The 17,204-nt window shown below is 43.5% G+C and overlaps 1 protein-coding gene across 4 annotated transcripts in view; it reads right to left on the minus strand.

The window, feature by feature from the left end:
• The window catches only part of KLHL3 (kelch like family member 3), a 116,917-nt gene extending 100,577 nt beyond the window's left edge, over positions 1–16,340 (minus strand). For 2 of the 4 annotated variants that reach the window (XM_082379656.1, XM_082379657.1), the window contains exons 1-2: positions 13,889–16,339; positions 2,324–2,443 (exon numbers count right to left, since the gene is read on the minus strand). In XM_082379656.1, the coding sequence (XP_082235782.1) occupies positions 2,324–2,443; positions 13,889–13,944 (176 nt within the window). In that variant the 5' untranslated portion in view covers positions 13,945–16,339. Of the gene's footprint in view, positions 1–2,248; positions 2,281–2,323; positions 2,444–13,888 lie in introns of those variants that run through there. The other 2 variants (XM_082379655.1, XM_082379659.1) reach the window with 2 other exon arrangements.
• Between the last annotated feature and the right edge of the window lie 864 nt (positions 16,341–17,204).

Consider the following 17,204-nt stretch of genomic DNA (forward strand, 5'->3'; position numbering starts at 1 on the left):
TTTTAAAAATTTTGATCAGTAGGGCCTAAGACAAATCTAATTTAACTTGGTTTTTAATGCCAAAGACTAGGCCTTGCAGAAAGGAGAAATGAGTAAATGAATATAGAATTTTTGTTTACAAGTAGTTTAAGCCCCTACCCAAAAAACACATCTTCAGCTATATGTGCTTTTGCTCATGCCATTTTCTCTGGCTGGAAGACTTCCCCCTAACCTTACCACTTTTCATTTCTCTAACTCTTACTTGTTCTTCAGAATTTAGCTCAAGCATCTTCCCCTTTAGGAAGTGTTCTCCAAAGTTGCGGTTTGACATGCTTGCTTTCAAGACACCCTTTAAGAAACTAACAATTATTGTATACCTACCACCTGGCAGGCACCTGATGCAGTTTTCCTTCATAACACCTATTTGTACTGTAGAAAGACCATTTTCATTGACTTATCATCATTTTTTACCTTGCACCCTCACCCACGCATCCCAGAGCCTAGCCAGTATGTCTGGGCATCTTTGGTGGCTAACTCAAAGCTCCTATGAAGTACGAGGCGCTAGAGATTAAAATGATTCAGAAGTTGCCCCTGCCCTCAGGGAACACGTGAACTACAAAGAGGGTATAAACAGTTACAACTCACAATAGGATGAAATATGCGGTAAATAATGGCATGGGCACAACAGAAACATGAAAAGATGCTCAATATCACTAATTTTTAGAGAAATGCAAATCAAAACTATAATGAGGCATCACCTCACACCAGTCGGAATGGCCATCATCAAAAAATCTACAAATAATAAATGCTGGAGAGGGTATGGAGAAAAGGGAACCCTCCTACACTGTTGGTGGGAATGTAACTTGGTACAGCCACTATGGAGAACAGTATGAAATTTCCTTAAAAAAATAGAAATAGAGCTACCATATGATCCAGCAATCCCACTCCTGGGCATATATCTGGAAAAGATGAAAACTCTAGTTCAAAAAGATACATGCACCCCAATGTTCACAGCAGCACTATTTACAATAGCCAAGATATGGAAGCAACCTAAATGTCCATTGACAGATGAAGGGGTAAAGAAGATATGGTATATATATACCATAAATATATATATATATATATATATATATATGATATAGATATAGATAGATATATATACACCATCATTTTTTACATATATATATATATAAATGGAATACTACTCAACCATAAAAAATAATGAAATAATGCCATTTGCAGCAACATGGATGGACCTAGAGATTATCATACTAAGTGAAGTAAGTCAGACAGAGAAAGCTAAATATCACATGATACCACTTATATGTGGAATCTAAACTAGTGATCCACATGAACTTATTTACAAACGAGAAATAGACTCACAGACATAGAAAACAAACTTATGTTTACCAAAGAGCAAAGGGTGGGGGAGAGACAAATTAGGAGTTTGGGATTAACAGATACACACTACTATATATAAAACAGATAAACAAGATTTACTGTATAGCACATGGAACTATATTCAATATCTTGTAATAATCTATAATGGAAAAGAATCTGAAAAAGAATATATATATATAACTGAATCACTTTGCTGTACACCTGAAACTATCACAACATTGTAAATCAACTGTATTTCAATAAAAAAGATAACAAATAATGCCATGAGCGAAGGAAGCTTCTGAGCTCTCTGATAAAGAAGAGATTGTATGCACAGCCTTCGTACAGAAAAACACGTTCAGTGCCCTGAACCTGTCTCTCAACAAAGCTCAGCAAACATGCACGTTGACCTTACAAATAGCCTGCGCACCCCTCACTGTTTAGCTCAGTGAGGATGAGTGCTTCTGCATTTCATTTCTTTCTTTATAGAGTTAAACTGCATTTTAGAAGCTAGGTATTCTTCCATTCATGTGGTTGTCTTGACAAAGACAAAAGTTCAGACCAAAGCATGAGAGAGGGAGGCCCAAAGAAAATGCCTGGCACCCACAATCTTTAATCTGCAATTGTGTGTAGGTGTTGCAATCATTCTATTACTGGCCTTCATGCAGCTGGTTCAGTTGGAAATCAAGTTTATGAACAGAACTGCTGTAACCATAATGGATTTTTGTCCCCAGTGATTAAGCACTGAAACAATAGGTGTTAAATAAATACAAAGGAAAGAGAGAGATTTGAGGAAGCCATTCTGTCTCTATCAGAGTTTGAAAGGGAAAGCCAACTGACGAGTGTGGGTGAGGAAGAGTCAGACTTCACTGGTTGGTGGTGTTCTGACCTTTGTTCTCAGTCCCTGATGACGCTCACCCAGCAAGTTCCTTCCAAAAGGGCATGAGCAAAATAGGAAAAGTACCTCCGCAGTTCATTCATAACCTTGAACGCCTTCCCCATGTGGGCAGGGTTGACAGTGATCGTCCTCTGGTTCTTTTCGTCATCCCCAGCCTGTACTGGGGGCTGGGAGCTCAGCTTGATGCTGTGAACAGGAAGGGAGTGGGAAGGGAAAGAGAGGATCACATGTTGGTAAACTCGTTCATCCAACTGCCACAAACCCATGCATTTGCCCACCCACCAGGGGCATCTCTGTCAGCCTGTTCTCTTCACCACAGACCCAGCAGGGAAGGAAATCACTGGGTCAGGAATTTCTTCAGGATCTTCCAGTGCAAAATGCACCCCTCAGAAAATGCACCCCTCAGATCCGAGCTCAGCTTCTTCCATCAAGAACAGGTGTAACTTTGTGGGAGGTCCTTATCCTCCATCTCTCCATCCCTAAAAGGGTAGGGGGTGAGGGGAGATTAAGCACTATACCACTCACTTCACAGGGATGTTGGTTCATTCAACAAACATTTAAAGGAGTTTACTATGTGCCAAGCACTGTATTTAAATTCCAGAGAAACACAACAATAAGGAAACCACAGACCTTGCTTTCACAAAGCTTAGAGTTCAGTGACAGAGAAAGCCAAGTAAACATTTCTCAGAAGCACAAAGGATAGGCAACTATCCCAGTGCTGGCAGGTTGAGGAAAAACTTGCTAGAAGCTGAGGAAAAACAGAAGTCTTAAGGAAGAGCAGAAATTAGCCAGGTAAAAAGGAAGATGGGAAACAGCAGAGGAAACAATATGAACAAAGACCCAGAGAAAAGGAGTCAAGTATGTTCAAAGCACTGGAAGTTCAGTAAAACTAAAGGAGAGTATCAAGAGAAAAGGCTAGAAGACTGAGCAGTCTTTTAAGTGTCATAAACAAAGCTAAGGAGTTTGGATTTCATTCTAAAACAATGAGAAGCCATCAGAGTTTTAAGCAAAGAAGTGGAGCAGGAAGTAGGTGAACACATTTGTGCTTTAGAAGGACCACATTGGCTACAGCATGGAGAACAGCAGCACAAGAGTGAAAGCTTTGGCAAAACCATAATCCCATAGAACGACAAGGGATTGTAATGGTTATAAAAAGACTACCTATGTGGGCTAAATGAGCAGGTTGTGACTAGCAAGAGCCGCCCATAATCTCAAAGCCCTCTATACCAAAGACAAAACACTCAGATTCCTATGGGATGCCAGCTAGATGCCCAATCACTCCTGAGCAACAAGTCTCAACTCGATGGTGGGGTGGGAAAGAAGAACCCAAAAAATGAGTAAGGAAAGGACCTTCTCCCCAAACTGATAAAACTATTCAACTCCAAGTCAAGTCCAGGACATTGGAGTTATGTCTGTTTGGACCAGGTTAAGCTCTGCTTTGATAGTAGAAAAACAGAACCTTCTCCACTTGTGTAGATTTGGGGACCCACAGTTCACTCCAACTCTAAGACACTGAGAGTAGCTTCCTTTGCCTTCCCCTAGTGGGCCTCTGTTTATGCTACCACCTAGCCTTGCAAATTGGCTCAACATAGGCGTTGCTATGGTTAAGAAGAAGTTCTGGGGACCTGAGAGTCTCTCTCGATTTCACACTGGGATTGGTAACCATTGGAACATTCCAATATAACCAGCATGCCAGACCCACAGCTTGTCTGACCAGGATAGATGCCTCTCCTGGCTTCCTTCCCACTTTCAGTTCAGCATGAAAATGTAAGCTACAGACCTCTGAACTTGGGGACTGCCTGCATTCTGGGTGCAAAGAAGTTAGCTGAGCACAGTATGATAAATATCAAGACAGATGATTAGAATCATGTGTTTAAAAAGGTGAAGAAAATCTCAAAACATAGAATGTTATCAAGGAAGGGGAGAACCCAGTAAAGATAAAAAACTTCATATTAAAAATTCCACAAGTATAATTTCTTTTGTAGTTAGTGTCCTTCCCTACTCCATGCCAGACGGATATAAATTTCTATTTTATACTAAAAGTTTAACATTTTTGCTTTTGATATTTAAGCCCTTATTTTATCTGATGTTGATTTTTATGTCACTATATTAAATACGGATCTAATTTTTTCTTGTAAGTTCCATTTATTGAATACTTCTTCTTTTTCCCACTCACCTGTTATGCCACCTTTAGTCATATATCACAGAATGTTGAACATAAAGTGTGCTAATGAATATTCTTGTCATCTTCCTGCTTTTAAAAAAGATGTTTGTAGTGTTTCGTCACTGTGTGTTAATTTTAGGATTTCTGCAGATGGCCTTTATCAAATTAAGAAAACTCCCTTGTGTTTTATTTTTTAATCATAAAGTTAAACTGATTTTTATCAAATGTTTTTGTGAATCTAATGAGATGATCATACAGATTTTTCCCCTTAATCTTTTAATGTGGTATATGACATATATTTTCTAATACTACACTATACTTGCATTCCTGGAGTAAATTTAGAAACTGTAAAACACTGCACAAATATTCATTATAAATGTTGTCTTCAAACTGTAGAGACACTTAAAAGACAGGAAGAGAAAATATAATCTGGTACTGATCAGGAACAACTGAAGGTTTCTGACAGAGAACTAGTAAGATTAGCGCTCATAAAAGCCCAGGGGACAGAAATTATTAGTTCTATTTTACATACATGGAAGAGATGTAGACCAAATAGAGCCATTTTGGAAGCACTGACAAGAGCCTCCACTGTGACTAGTAACTGGGAAGCTTGCTCTCCCTTGTTGTGTTGGACTTTGCACTTTCCAGACTTCCAGAATGGTCCAGTGAGTTAAGTTTTGCCTCCTCTGTGAAGCCCTTTGAATACTTCAGTCCTAAGTGATCTCTGCCTTCCCTAAACCACTGTAGTATTTCTGGCCTGTAACTCAGTTGGCACATAGAATACTGACCTGTGTTTGAGTACCTTTTCATAGCACATATTTAGCCACCCAGCCCCCTCATGCTAGATTCGACATTCCTGGTGAGCAAGGACTGTGCGTCCAAGGACTCTCATACAGCCTAGCCTTCCCAGCATAGGGCCATGGCCACAGCAGGTCTTCATTACATCGTTCTCATCAATGAACTCTAATCTGAAGACCTCTCACTGTCCCCACAGTGGTAGACAGCACAGCAGAAAGGGATGGTCTGCCCCAACCACTGCCCCCAACCCAACAATTTAAAAAAATGAAAGTAGAGCTGGTCTTCAGAGTTAAACTACAAATCAATACACACAGACTATTAATTATAAAAGTTATACATAAAAATACATAAACTCTAAACATCAGGCCCTCTTCATGGCACGCCACCTCCCACAGCCTTTTCTCCCACCCTCCCCTCTCCTCTAAAGTCCAGAGCCATGTATCCAGTGTCTGAATTGACTCCCCTACTTAGATTATTCACAGTAACTTATACTCAACTCATGCTCCCCACCCTCCCTCAAGCCTACTCTTCTATCTATATTCTCGATCCCAGAGGTATAACCAACTACCCACTCGCCTATCCAAGGCAGAAACTGGGATATCATCCTTGATATCTTCTTCCCTCCCTCTCTCTCTCTCACTTCGCATATAACCACAAGTCCCATCGGTCCTAGGTCCTTTAATATCTCTCCACCCCATTCCCTTCTCACGATCACTGCTACCACAACTTCAGTCCAGGCCATCATGATCTCTCACCTGGGTTACTATGGTAACTTCCTCACAGACTCCAGAATGATCTTTACAGAATGTCATTGTGCGCATGGCATGTTCTGTGTGAAACCTCTCACTGGTTCCTCACTGCATCCAGAATAAGTGTCAGAGACCCAGCCTGGCCCTGCATAATCTCATCATTGTCCTGAAGACTTCTTGTTACTGAGGTACTAAAATACTCACAATTGCCTTAATAAACCAGGCTCTTTTGCCCTATCCCCACCCACTGTCCCCTATGTCTAGCTCATTCCCACCAGCGCTTCAGACTTCTTGCTGAAGGTCTTCTCTATCATCCTCCACTACCCTGGACTAACTTGCCCTCTTCTGTGTTCCCACAGTACTCTGTGCTTCCCTCTGTATTATATTGTAGTTACCTCTTACTTCTCTGTGTCCTCTTACTCCTCTTACTTCTTCTCTCCCCCGCAGAGTGTGTGCTGGTAAATGTGTAACAGCTGGTTACAAAGAAGGGAGCCCTGATTTGTAACATTTGCCAATTTCCTTGGTGTAGATAGCTCCACCATGGCAGATTTCAAGCCACCAATGGGATCTCACTGAACACATGGAGCTGGGAAGAGATGTGCATTATACCACCACATAGTACTTCCACTACACAAGTATAATAGACATAATCTAAAGGGCATAGATATTAGCAAAATAATTAGAAAGTGATGAGTCTTTACTACACTTGTTTTTAATGTAATTTATTAGTAAGTTACATAATTTAATTTTTAATAAGGGCTGTATTTAATAACTGACTCACAAAGTTCTTAAAAATTTAACAAGGAGCTCCGGCAAGTGGGTGAATGCTGGCTCTTGCACACCACTGCCCACCCTAGATTTTGAGCTCCATGAGAACCAGGATGGTATCTTATTTCCCTCTATAGTCTTAGCCTCTGGCACATGGCATGTGCTCAATAAATGATTACTGAGTAACTGAATGGATGGATAAGTAAATGAGGTATACCCGTCAATTATTCCATCTTTCCTCACATCCCCTCATTAAAATAATTATAGCTTTATCCCTCTCAACTTCCCCCACCCTCCTCCCCATAGGAGGTGCTGGGGGGAGGGGAGGGGCATTCTTAGCCAGTCTAGTCCTCTGCATTGGTGATACAGTATCAGGAGGATGTGGAGGCGGGCGGAGAAGAGAAAGCCAGACTCAACTAGAGTAGAAGGAAGAAAGCAAGAAGGGTTGCTGCTTACTGTGTCAGTTCTTAGGCTCTTTGCATCACTAAGTAAAATCCAGGCAAAAAATGGAAAGGAAAAGACAGTCGAAGGCATGTCAGCAAAGCAGGAGACATAAAAACCTCTGAGCATCCAGTTGTGCAGAAGTGTTTGGGGGATGTGCCAAACGAGGAGCTCCAGAGCATCCAGGGTGTGAGAGAATGGGGAGGAGAGGAAATGGGAGTCTAAGAAACGCTGCTGAGGGTTAAGGACTGCATCCCCACTACAAGTCTTCAAGAGATGCAAATAAAGTTCAGGCAGCATGGGCCACACACACAGAGCCCAAGCACATTATAGTCAGGCTATAGATGAGACAGAATAAGGAGAGTCAAAGTCACCTGAAGAGGGCAACACAACTCTGAGTCGGAGTTAAGACTATGCCGAATGCATTAAAATCCCTCAACAAAAGTGTCCTTTAGAAAGGGAAATCGAAAAAAAAGAATCGGACTGAGAAAGCCCTTGGTCCAGCTCATCCAACACTATCTATGAAAGATATGATTTAATCATCGGACAATCATTTGGTTCAGCCTCAGGTCAGATCCCTGTTGTGGAACTTGAAACCTATAAACACTCAAATGCCCTAACTCAGTCCCCAGCTCGCAGTGGAGCCTCTTGATCAAGTTGGCCTCCCCCACGGTTCTCCTTCAGGAAGCAAGAAAGTGGTAGCAGGCCCTCAGGAACATCGTGCCAGTAATACTTTTCATCGCAAATTAATAAAGTGACACTCTGACTGCTGTACCTCAGTCATGATGAGTTCATCAGCATGACTCCACTTCTCCAAGTCTGGGCAGCAAAGGAAACTGACAAGAGAGGATTTCGGAACCTACCAGGCTCTGGGCAAACTGCAGATCTAGCATATTTCTCAATCCTAAACTTCAAGGACAAAATGACCAAATTTAGATTTCTGCATCTGGATGAAGGAAGGACCTGGCACTTGAAGATACCCAGGCTGCAGGATTCAGGGTGTGATGGTACAGTCCTGTCATCAAAAAACACCCCCTACACACAGGCTGCTATAGAGCTCCATATTCTCCTACACTTTCACAGTGCCACCTCAGTTCACAGCATCAGCTGATTCCCTGCAACAGGACACATGGACACAGGGAAGATACGTATCAGTAAGCTACAGCTCCTGGGTAACAGTAACAGTTAACATTTACTGAAAGCTTACTTTACCTCTACTATCTCATTTTATCTTCAGAACAACCCTATGAGGTATTATCTCCCAAGGCACTGAGATAAAACTTGTCCAAAAGTCCCACATAACTAATAAGTAGAGAACTGACACTCAACCCCAGGTCTGACTCCAGGGCCTATGCTCTTAATAGCAATGTCCACTGACGTGGGATAATGTCCACTGCCCATCGGCCAATGGGAGCTCAATCCTTATGATCCACTCTCTGAGGTTCTTCATGGTATGGCCAAACCAGGCTAAATGAAACAGACTGAATCCCCTAGGACCTGTGACCATAGCACTGTTTCACTCCACTGATTGTGGGGAACTGCATTATGTACGGGAGTTGATATTATTAATTATACAGAACTTAGAATTTCCACACAAGCCTGTCATGATTCATCAAAGCTGGCCAGCAGCTGCTGCCATTCTTATAATGTGCTCCTTCATAAACAAGCTCAAGAACAGGTATGCTACTAATCACATTCCTAAGAGCCCAATTCACCGATAGGTTCCTTCAAAACCAAGGGGAAAATCGCTTAAGCGGGCTGCATAAAAAATGTAAAACATAAGAGAAACACTTGAGTTCGGACAGATAGAATGAGACAAGGAGAGAGAAAGGCTAAAAGAAAACACAGCCTCATTATGTGGCATTTTGGAAGCTAAGCTTCTATTTGGTTTGACTAGGAGAGCTGAGCTCTTCCATGTGTGTGGTTTTGATAGAGGCTACAATAGACTTTCACAAGTTAAAAAGAAAAGTCCAGGAAAGTTGGGCCGAGAGTCTGAAAATCCTTTTAAATTATAAAAAGTTACAGATTTCTAACTTGACAACCATTGAACTTATTTGATAGGGAAAAAAATACCTAAGAACAAAACATGTTCAAGTTATTTTTTACATAGTGCATTAATGCTTTTTTAAGTCTAACCTAGTTTTAGGGTTTATCCAGAATTTGAAAAAAATTGGGTCATTCTACAATGGCAAATTTCATCAAATAAAACACTTGCTTTAGAAAACTTACCCAAAAATGTTCTTGTCTGGATGTGTCTTAACAATCTAAAATGTAGCAAGAAGCAGAAGCCTAAAATCCCAAATCTGGGCGTGGGGAAATCAAGAGGTTTCTTTCAACTGACTTTGTTTTCTTGCAGTTGAAAACCTTGCTTCACCAAAAGGTATTTCCAAAATGGAAACTTTGGTTTCATTTATCATGGTTGAAATGCACATATGCTTCAGGCAGCAGTGATGCCCAAAAATGTCTACAGAAGTTTCCACCCATGCCTCCTAGGGGTGGGAGAGGGCTGAGAGGAAAAGAGAAAGGCTAGGACACTGAACATTTGCTCTTCCCTAGGTCTTGCCAGTGTCACACCTGGCATTGCAAAACTCAGCATTTGGAGAGCATTGGCTGTGTATGTCGTGTTCTTTCAAAAAATATGCTCTATCTGTTCCTGATCAAGGATGGAAAGATAAGTTCCTGCAGTCCCAGGAGCAGGCTCTCCTCCATGAGGACGAGCCGTTCTCCCCTGAGGACTGCTCACACAAGTTCACGGCACACTGCTGGGCGCGCAGTGCCCCTCACAATCAGGGGCATCCCGATGCTTCTGATGAAGAAAACCACCACAATTTTACGAAAAATGGACAACCAACTTCCCCTTTTTGTGATGCTTCTTCCAAAAGTTGTGGTTCTCTGCAATTCTTGTGGATATGCCAGAGACTTTGCCTGTAAATTTTTGTAACTGTGGTAAAATATATGTAACTTGAAATTTACCATTTTAACTATTTTCAAGAGTGTAATTCAGAGGCTTTAAGTACATTTATGTTCCTGTGCAACCATGCATTTCCAGAACTTTTTCATTTCCCCAAATTGAAACTCCATGCCCATTAAGCAATAACTCCCCATTTTTCTCTCTCCCCAGCCCCTGGCAACCACCATTCTACTTTCTGCCTCTATGAATTTGACCATTCTAGGTACCTCATATAAGTTGGGAATTTATTGTAATCCAACCACAAGGCTGATTTCCAGAACTTAAATTAAGTCCCAGTAGCCAGAGCTACTGTCATTTTCAATGTCTATCTGCTCTATACACACACACACACAATTTATCACTGTAGTGGCTGAGAGCTGGAGACCCTTTTCCTATGCAAAACAGAAGACAAAGTCATCTACCTCTGACTGATCAAGGCACAATGATTCTTCACAGAGGGAGATGGGAAACTTGGCATCAGAAGGTTCTGTAGAGAGCTGGAGCGCTTAGGGGATACTGCAAAGGTGAGTGTAAATTCAGTTTCTTCTTAAGATTTTGGCCTGAACAAAGGAGTATCCAGTTCATGGTTCCAAACCACTAAAGCATCCAGATGCCTCAGGGTGTCTATAAAAAGGAGGACTAAGGTAGGTGTTGGTGAATCCTACAAGATGAAGTGCCACACCCTGTGTGGTATCTTACTGTGAGGAGACAAGTTTAGGTGGATGGGAGATGATGACCTGATAAGATCTAATTTTCTCATGGGAACAGTCCCACAAAATCTTCTTTGGATTATAAATATAGGAAGGCCCTAAAGTTAGCCCTGGGTACTATCCAAGCACAAACCATGGAGTACAACAGGGCAATAGATGAACACCAACAATAACAGCAACTACCATTTACTGAGTACTCACGCTGTGCCTGAAAAACTTACTAGGTGCTTTATCTAAATTGCCTCCTTTGATCTTCACAACAACTCTATGAGATATGGAAACTGTCCCTCTACACTGAAAAGAAAAAGTAATTCTGAAAAAATGTGACACACTCAAGGTCATACAGTTTATGAAATAGATTTACTGCAAGCTCTACGTTACCCCAAAGCCCATGATTTTCGTACCCTCATGACAAAGAAAGAAAACTGTTCATTAGAAATCTCTTGGCTGAACATTTTTAATGCTTAAAAACAGCTCCAATTAAGCTTCAGCGGGTTAAGTGTGGAAGAACCAGACTCAGGATCCCTCCCGTCCCCAGAGGTCTGACATGTGATCCTAGGCCAGTCACTCAGCTTCTCTGGCCCTGAGTTTCCCAGGGAACTTGTGAAACAAGGCTACTTCCCCCTCTTCTGCCCCCACCTCAAAGCATTCCATGGGGTCAATTACCCGTGCTGAGATAATAAGGCTGATATCCAAGGATGAACCTATTGGCCAAAGGTTTCATTCGCCTCTCTCATGAGCTTCCTTTTTAGTTATCAGAGCTTCCCACAAAAGTTATCAGCTAATCAGCAAATAATTATCTAACACCTACTGTGTGTGCAGCCACACAGCAGTTAATGTGGAGTACTCAGAGATACAGGCAGCATCCCTGCCCTTGAGGACCTACCTCCCAGTTTGGGGACTTATATGAAACAAACGCACAAAAACATCTTGTGGGTGGGCCTATTATTCAGTACCCAACTATGGAATTGGAATTAGGAAGAACATCTGCCAGAACCAGAAAAGCTTAGGTTTCCAAGACAAAGTGGAATTTTAAAACAGCCTTGATAGATGAATAACTTTTGGAAAAGTGGAAGCAAAAGGCATTCCAGGCAAAAACAAACTCTGGAAGCTAAGGATCTGAGACTGGATGGAGTACTGTACAGGATGGGTGATCACAAAAGAGACCCACAGATCTCTTGGTAGCGGTATGGGTGAGCAGTGGGAATGGAGACTGGAGCCAAATTTCACAAGACTTGAATGCCTGGCAGGGTAAGCTGGTCTTGGAGTGGGAACAAAAGGTAGTGAGCTTGGTGACCTGGTGAACACTGGAAGCTGCAAGGTTTCGATTTCTCTGCCTTTGATAGGAAAAACTAAAAGAACATGTGTAAAAACTAGGTGTTGTAATGCCAAAGACATCAGCCATCCCAGTTGAGAGGCACCAGAGTGTTGAAGAACAAGAGAGCTCCTGGGGGCAAGGACCCATTACATTTCTGAACACAAAACTGAGGACACAGTAAGTACCCCAAAATGCTTGGGAAGCAGTACTTTGATCTGCTGCTGCTAGTTTGAAATGGACCTTTCAGCCCCAATATGTAAGCAAATCTAGAATCTCTAAACCTCCATTCACATCACTGCTGCCCTCTGTTGGCTACCAGACCAGTAAGAGAAGGTGGGGACACTGTGCACCTCTGTCCCAAGGAAGCAGGCTTTCAGATGCTCTGTCGACCAGTGGCCACACAGAGTCCAACACTAAGCTCCTGTTGCAAAGGGCACTCAAGGAGAGGCTGTACCAGCACCACTCTCAGTCAAAAATGTCCCGATCTCTTCCTGGGAGCCACATCAAGAAATACAATCCCTGGGGGCCTCTTCAGACAAGAGGACACCAAACAATCATGCCAGTTCTAATGGGGTCTAGAGATGTTTAATGACATCATTCTGCCCCATGAGATGGGGCAAGATTTGGGACAATCCATGCAAAAGAAAGTGTACTGAGGTGCTCTCGAGACAGTGTTGACTTAGTGGAACCTGTTATCATTTAACCAGCTGGTTACCATCTGAATCGAACTGGCAATTCAGAGCAGCAGCCCTCCCTCCTCAGCTGTCCACTGCCATGGCCTGACCGCTCTTGCAGTCTTCTCACCTCAAGGAAAATGGCAAGCCTTGTTCTCTACCAGCCGCAGACCCACAGAATGAAGAGGGGACGTTTTAGCACACAGAGGAATGACCCGCCCCTGCACCACACTGAGCACCTTCAGGATGAAAGAATCAGATCCTCAGATAACAGCTTAAAATTTATTAAAATGCATGTGCCTGCCGGGAAACAATCCCTTGCTAGTTAGATCCAGCTCAACAGAAATACTTAAATTCCCATCTGTTAACTTCTGTTTCATAAAGAAACCCCTGATGGAAGGAGCAAGAGTTTCTCTAAAGAATATAACTTCCAGTATCATTTGTAAACTTTTCAATGCAAATGGAAGTCAGTTCAGAGCAAGTGTCACCTGAATGGATTTCTCTCCTTCTTACTTGAACTTGTGTGTGTATACAGGTACACACACACACACACACACACACACACTGTTAGGAAAGACATCAGCTTGGCATGCGTGTTGACGACTTGAGCACTTCAGAGTGAAAATGCAAGCACTCTATGTCAGGCCAGCCCTGCTATGATATCAAAAAACCCCCCACCAAAGAAAAACCACCCCGGGAAAGTAGCCAGGAAAGGGAAACGCCTCCTTGAAACAGCCTGATTCAGCCCATGCTGAAACTATTCCCGAACACCAGCCAGCAAGTCCCTTTTTTCAGGGTGCTCCGCTGCCCAGCAAACCCAGACCTGCCTCTGTGGAAGCCAGATCTCTGGGGAAAGGGGCTTCCCTGCTCTGACTCTGCTGCCCGCTGGGATCCATCAGTGACCAGGTCTTCCAACCCTGTCTAACCAATGCCAACGCAAAGCTGGTGGCTGCACCGCGAGCGCACACAAACACACACACACACACACACACACGCACACGCACACACTCAGACGCGCGCGCGTGCGTGCGTGCACGCACGCACTTATACATAACATACCTTTCACCGTCCATTGTGTGAGGCCCAGCCAGGGTGGCAGCCGCTGAGCTGTGCATGCACTGGAGGATCCTAGCCCTGTTCTCGGTTCTCCCAGCCAACCAGCGGGAGATCTGATCAGCAACAGTGATTCAGCATGGCTGCAAATGAAGCCTCCTCCCCTCTTGATCCTCCTTCCTCTTACTCGCGGCAGCTTCTACCGCAGAAGCAGCAGCAGCAGAAAATGTCTTACCCAGAGCTCCCTGCAGCCCTTTCAGCTGCTAAAAGCAGCAACCCACTTGCTCCCCCTCCCCCACAGGCTTGCTGCTCCTCCGTCTCCTAGGAACAGCGCAGCGCCAGCAACCCAAGTACAGTGCCACCTTTCCAGCCGCTTCCACATCTGCCCAGGCATCCCCAGCCCAGGCGACTAGCCCACCCCAGTGCCTCCTGCCTCCTCTGCCTAGACTGCAAAGACTCAGGCAGTCCCTCACTAGCCCAAGAAATACGGGCCCCCACCTCCTCCCCTGCCCCCATAGACTACGAGCCCGTCAGCCTGGTCAGATTGCTGGAATGAGGAGGCCCCTCTGTGGCTTACAGTGGACTTTATCCACCTGGGGAAATTGACTTGTAGGTCACAGCTCATTTTCCAATTCCTCCTCCCGAAACCTACAGCAGCTCTGAGAGTCTGATAGATGGAGAGAAGTTAGGGCAAAAGAGCCTGACAGAACTGAGAAGAACGCAGAGAGAAATTAGAAAAAGGCAACTGAAACAAACACTATTTTACTACAAGAGGCTAAACTGCAGTAAAACCACCACAATGGTACCACGCACACTTATTTCCCCAGGCCACACCAGAAGACCACAAGTTCCATAGCACAACCCTAAAATACCTTCTTAAAGTGTGTCGTGTTGAAATTTGACTTTAGCTGTGGCTCCAACCAGTAAGTCTCCCACTGAATCCCTATCTGCAGCCAAAGATCTCTCGCACCCTGTAATCGCTAGTTGCTGAGCCTCAATTTTGACCCACCTAATGCAAACACATAATCCTGGGGCACGCTGGAGGCCAGTCTGTACCTCATAGCCACAGTCAAGGGACATAGAGGAAATGGGGGCAATCAGCCACTGGTGTTTGGTTAGCCACAAAAATGGGTTAAGAAGCTTCCTTGATGCCTCAGAAAAATCATACATGAGCATCTATATTCTGGGAATTCTCTGGGTCACATCTGTGCTTTTCAGGACCCGTACTACCACTAGCTGGTTGAGTGACTTTCAGTAAGTCTTTTCTCCACTCTGGACCTCAGCCCCTCATCCATAACATAGGGTCAGACTCTACAGTCCCTTTTGGCTCTAAAATCACATGATGCTAAAAATGTCTTAAATGCTCCATTTTTCTCCTCATTAGAGTAATCTGTAAGATGAAGAAGAAATTTTTACTGGACTCCAATGTTTTGAGGGGGCTTCAGGGAGAATAACGTGATGTATGTGAAAGTATGAGGGATGCTTAGTAAACCTACTATAGTTATAATTTTGACCTGATAAATGTCTTCACTGCCAGAAAGCCCTGAGACCATAGGGAGGGAAGCTGGACACTGAGGTAACAGAAACTAAGAGTAACTTAAACTTTATACAGCCTCATGAACTCAAAGTGTCTAGCGTGTTACCCTTAAAAATAATCCCCAGCCCTTGACACCGCAATGTACTCTTAGATGAGGCCATTAGGCCACTACCCAAACTCATTCGTTCTCAAGTGAGAAGAGGCTCTGGTGATTTTATTTACAACCTATAGCCCTGTATCACAACTTCTTCCTTTCACAACAATACCCCTCCTATCTTTCTCCCTCTGCCCCTTCCTCTTCTAATCAGCCTTGTGGCGCTGCTCCAGATATTTCCTCTTGAGGTGAATCACAGGGACCAGAAGCTGAACATCACAAATAAGGAAACTGAATCCCAGAATCCGTGCCAGAGTGCAGACATCCACCAGGAAGACGAGTGGGTGATTCACAAAAGGGACACGAGAATAAGATGAGTCTCTCACAACTTCATACCCTCATTCACAACTTCACCATACAGGAAAGGATGTGGGGGAGACTCCCCTGGTGGTCCAGTGGTAAAGAATCCGCCTTCCAATGCAGGGGTTGCGGGTTCAATCCCTAGTCAGGGAACTAAGATCCCACATGCTGCGGGGCAACTAAGCCCACATGCCACAACTATTGAGCTCACGCGCCTCAACGAGAGAGCCCACGCGCCCTGGAGCCTGCACGCCACAACTAGAGAGAGAAAACCCTCACACCACAACTAGAGAGAAGCCTGTGCACCACAACTAGAGAGACACCCAAGCAGACCACAGGCTATAAGGAAAAAAAGATCCCACATGCCTCAATAAAGATCCCATGTGTGGCAACTAAGACCCGACACAGCCAAAAAAAAAAAAAATAAGGAAAATAAATAAATTAAATAAATATTTTTTAAAATAAATAAATAAATAATCCTGTTTATTAAAAAAAAAAAAAAAGGAAAGGGAGAAGTGTCACATCTAACAAACCAGAGAGAAAATTTTTTTTTTTTATAAATTTATTTATTTATTTATTTTAGCTGTGTTGGGTCTACATTTCTGTGCGAGGGCTTTCTCTAGTTGCGGCAAGCGGGGGTCACTCTTCATTGCGGTGCGCGGGCCTCTCACTATCGCGGCCTCTCCTGTTGCGGAGCACAGGCTCCAGACGCGCAGGCTCAGTAGTTGTGGCTCACAGGCCCAGTTGCTCCCCGGCATGTGGGATCCTCCCAGACCAGGGCTCAAACCCGCGTCCCCTGCATTGGCAGGCAGATTCTCAACCACTGCGCCACCAGGGAAGCCTGAGAAAATTTTTAAAGATCAGAAAATACTGAAGGGCTGAGCATATTCAGGTTTCAACATACAACTACTGAGAGCCAGTATAAAATTTTTACACAATTTCCTTTGCAACCTACTTTTGCCAAGCTAACCAACGTCACTACAACGTATGTGTTGAAACCATACTGCTACCACCTGCTCACTTTATTCCCCACTCTATCCATGAGAGGTAAGCTGAACAGAGACTACCTAAAGAAGGACATTGAGAAAAGAAAGGCAAAACCAGGGCCAGAGCTGAACCAAGAATCAAAGTCTCCAGACTCCTGGCGCAAAGTTGCGACCCAAATCTTCTCTAGTATCAGAGCTACACTTTACACTTTCTACATTATTATCCAAGTGTTCTCTGGGCCACAGCCTGAACCTGCTTGCTCTAGGCTAACTTTCCTAACTGGACTTCAGATTAAGGAGAGTCACTATTGGATTCTTGCAGTAGAGGAAAGTCAGAGGAACCAA

The sequence above is a fragment of the Balaenoptera borealis genome (assembly GCF_965194805.1).
Source record: "Balaenoptera borealis genome assembly, chromosome: 2".
In the NCBI taxonomy this organism is placed as follows: Eukaryota; Metazoa; Chordata; class Mammalia; order Artiodactyla; family Balaenopteridae; genus Balaenoptera; species Balaenoptera borealis.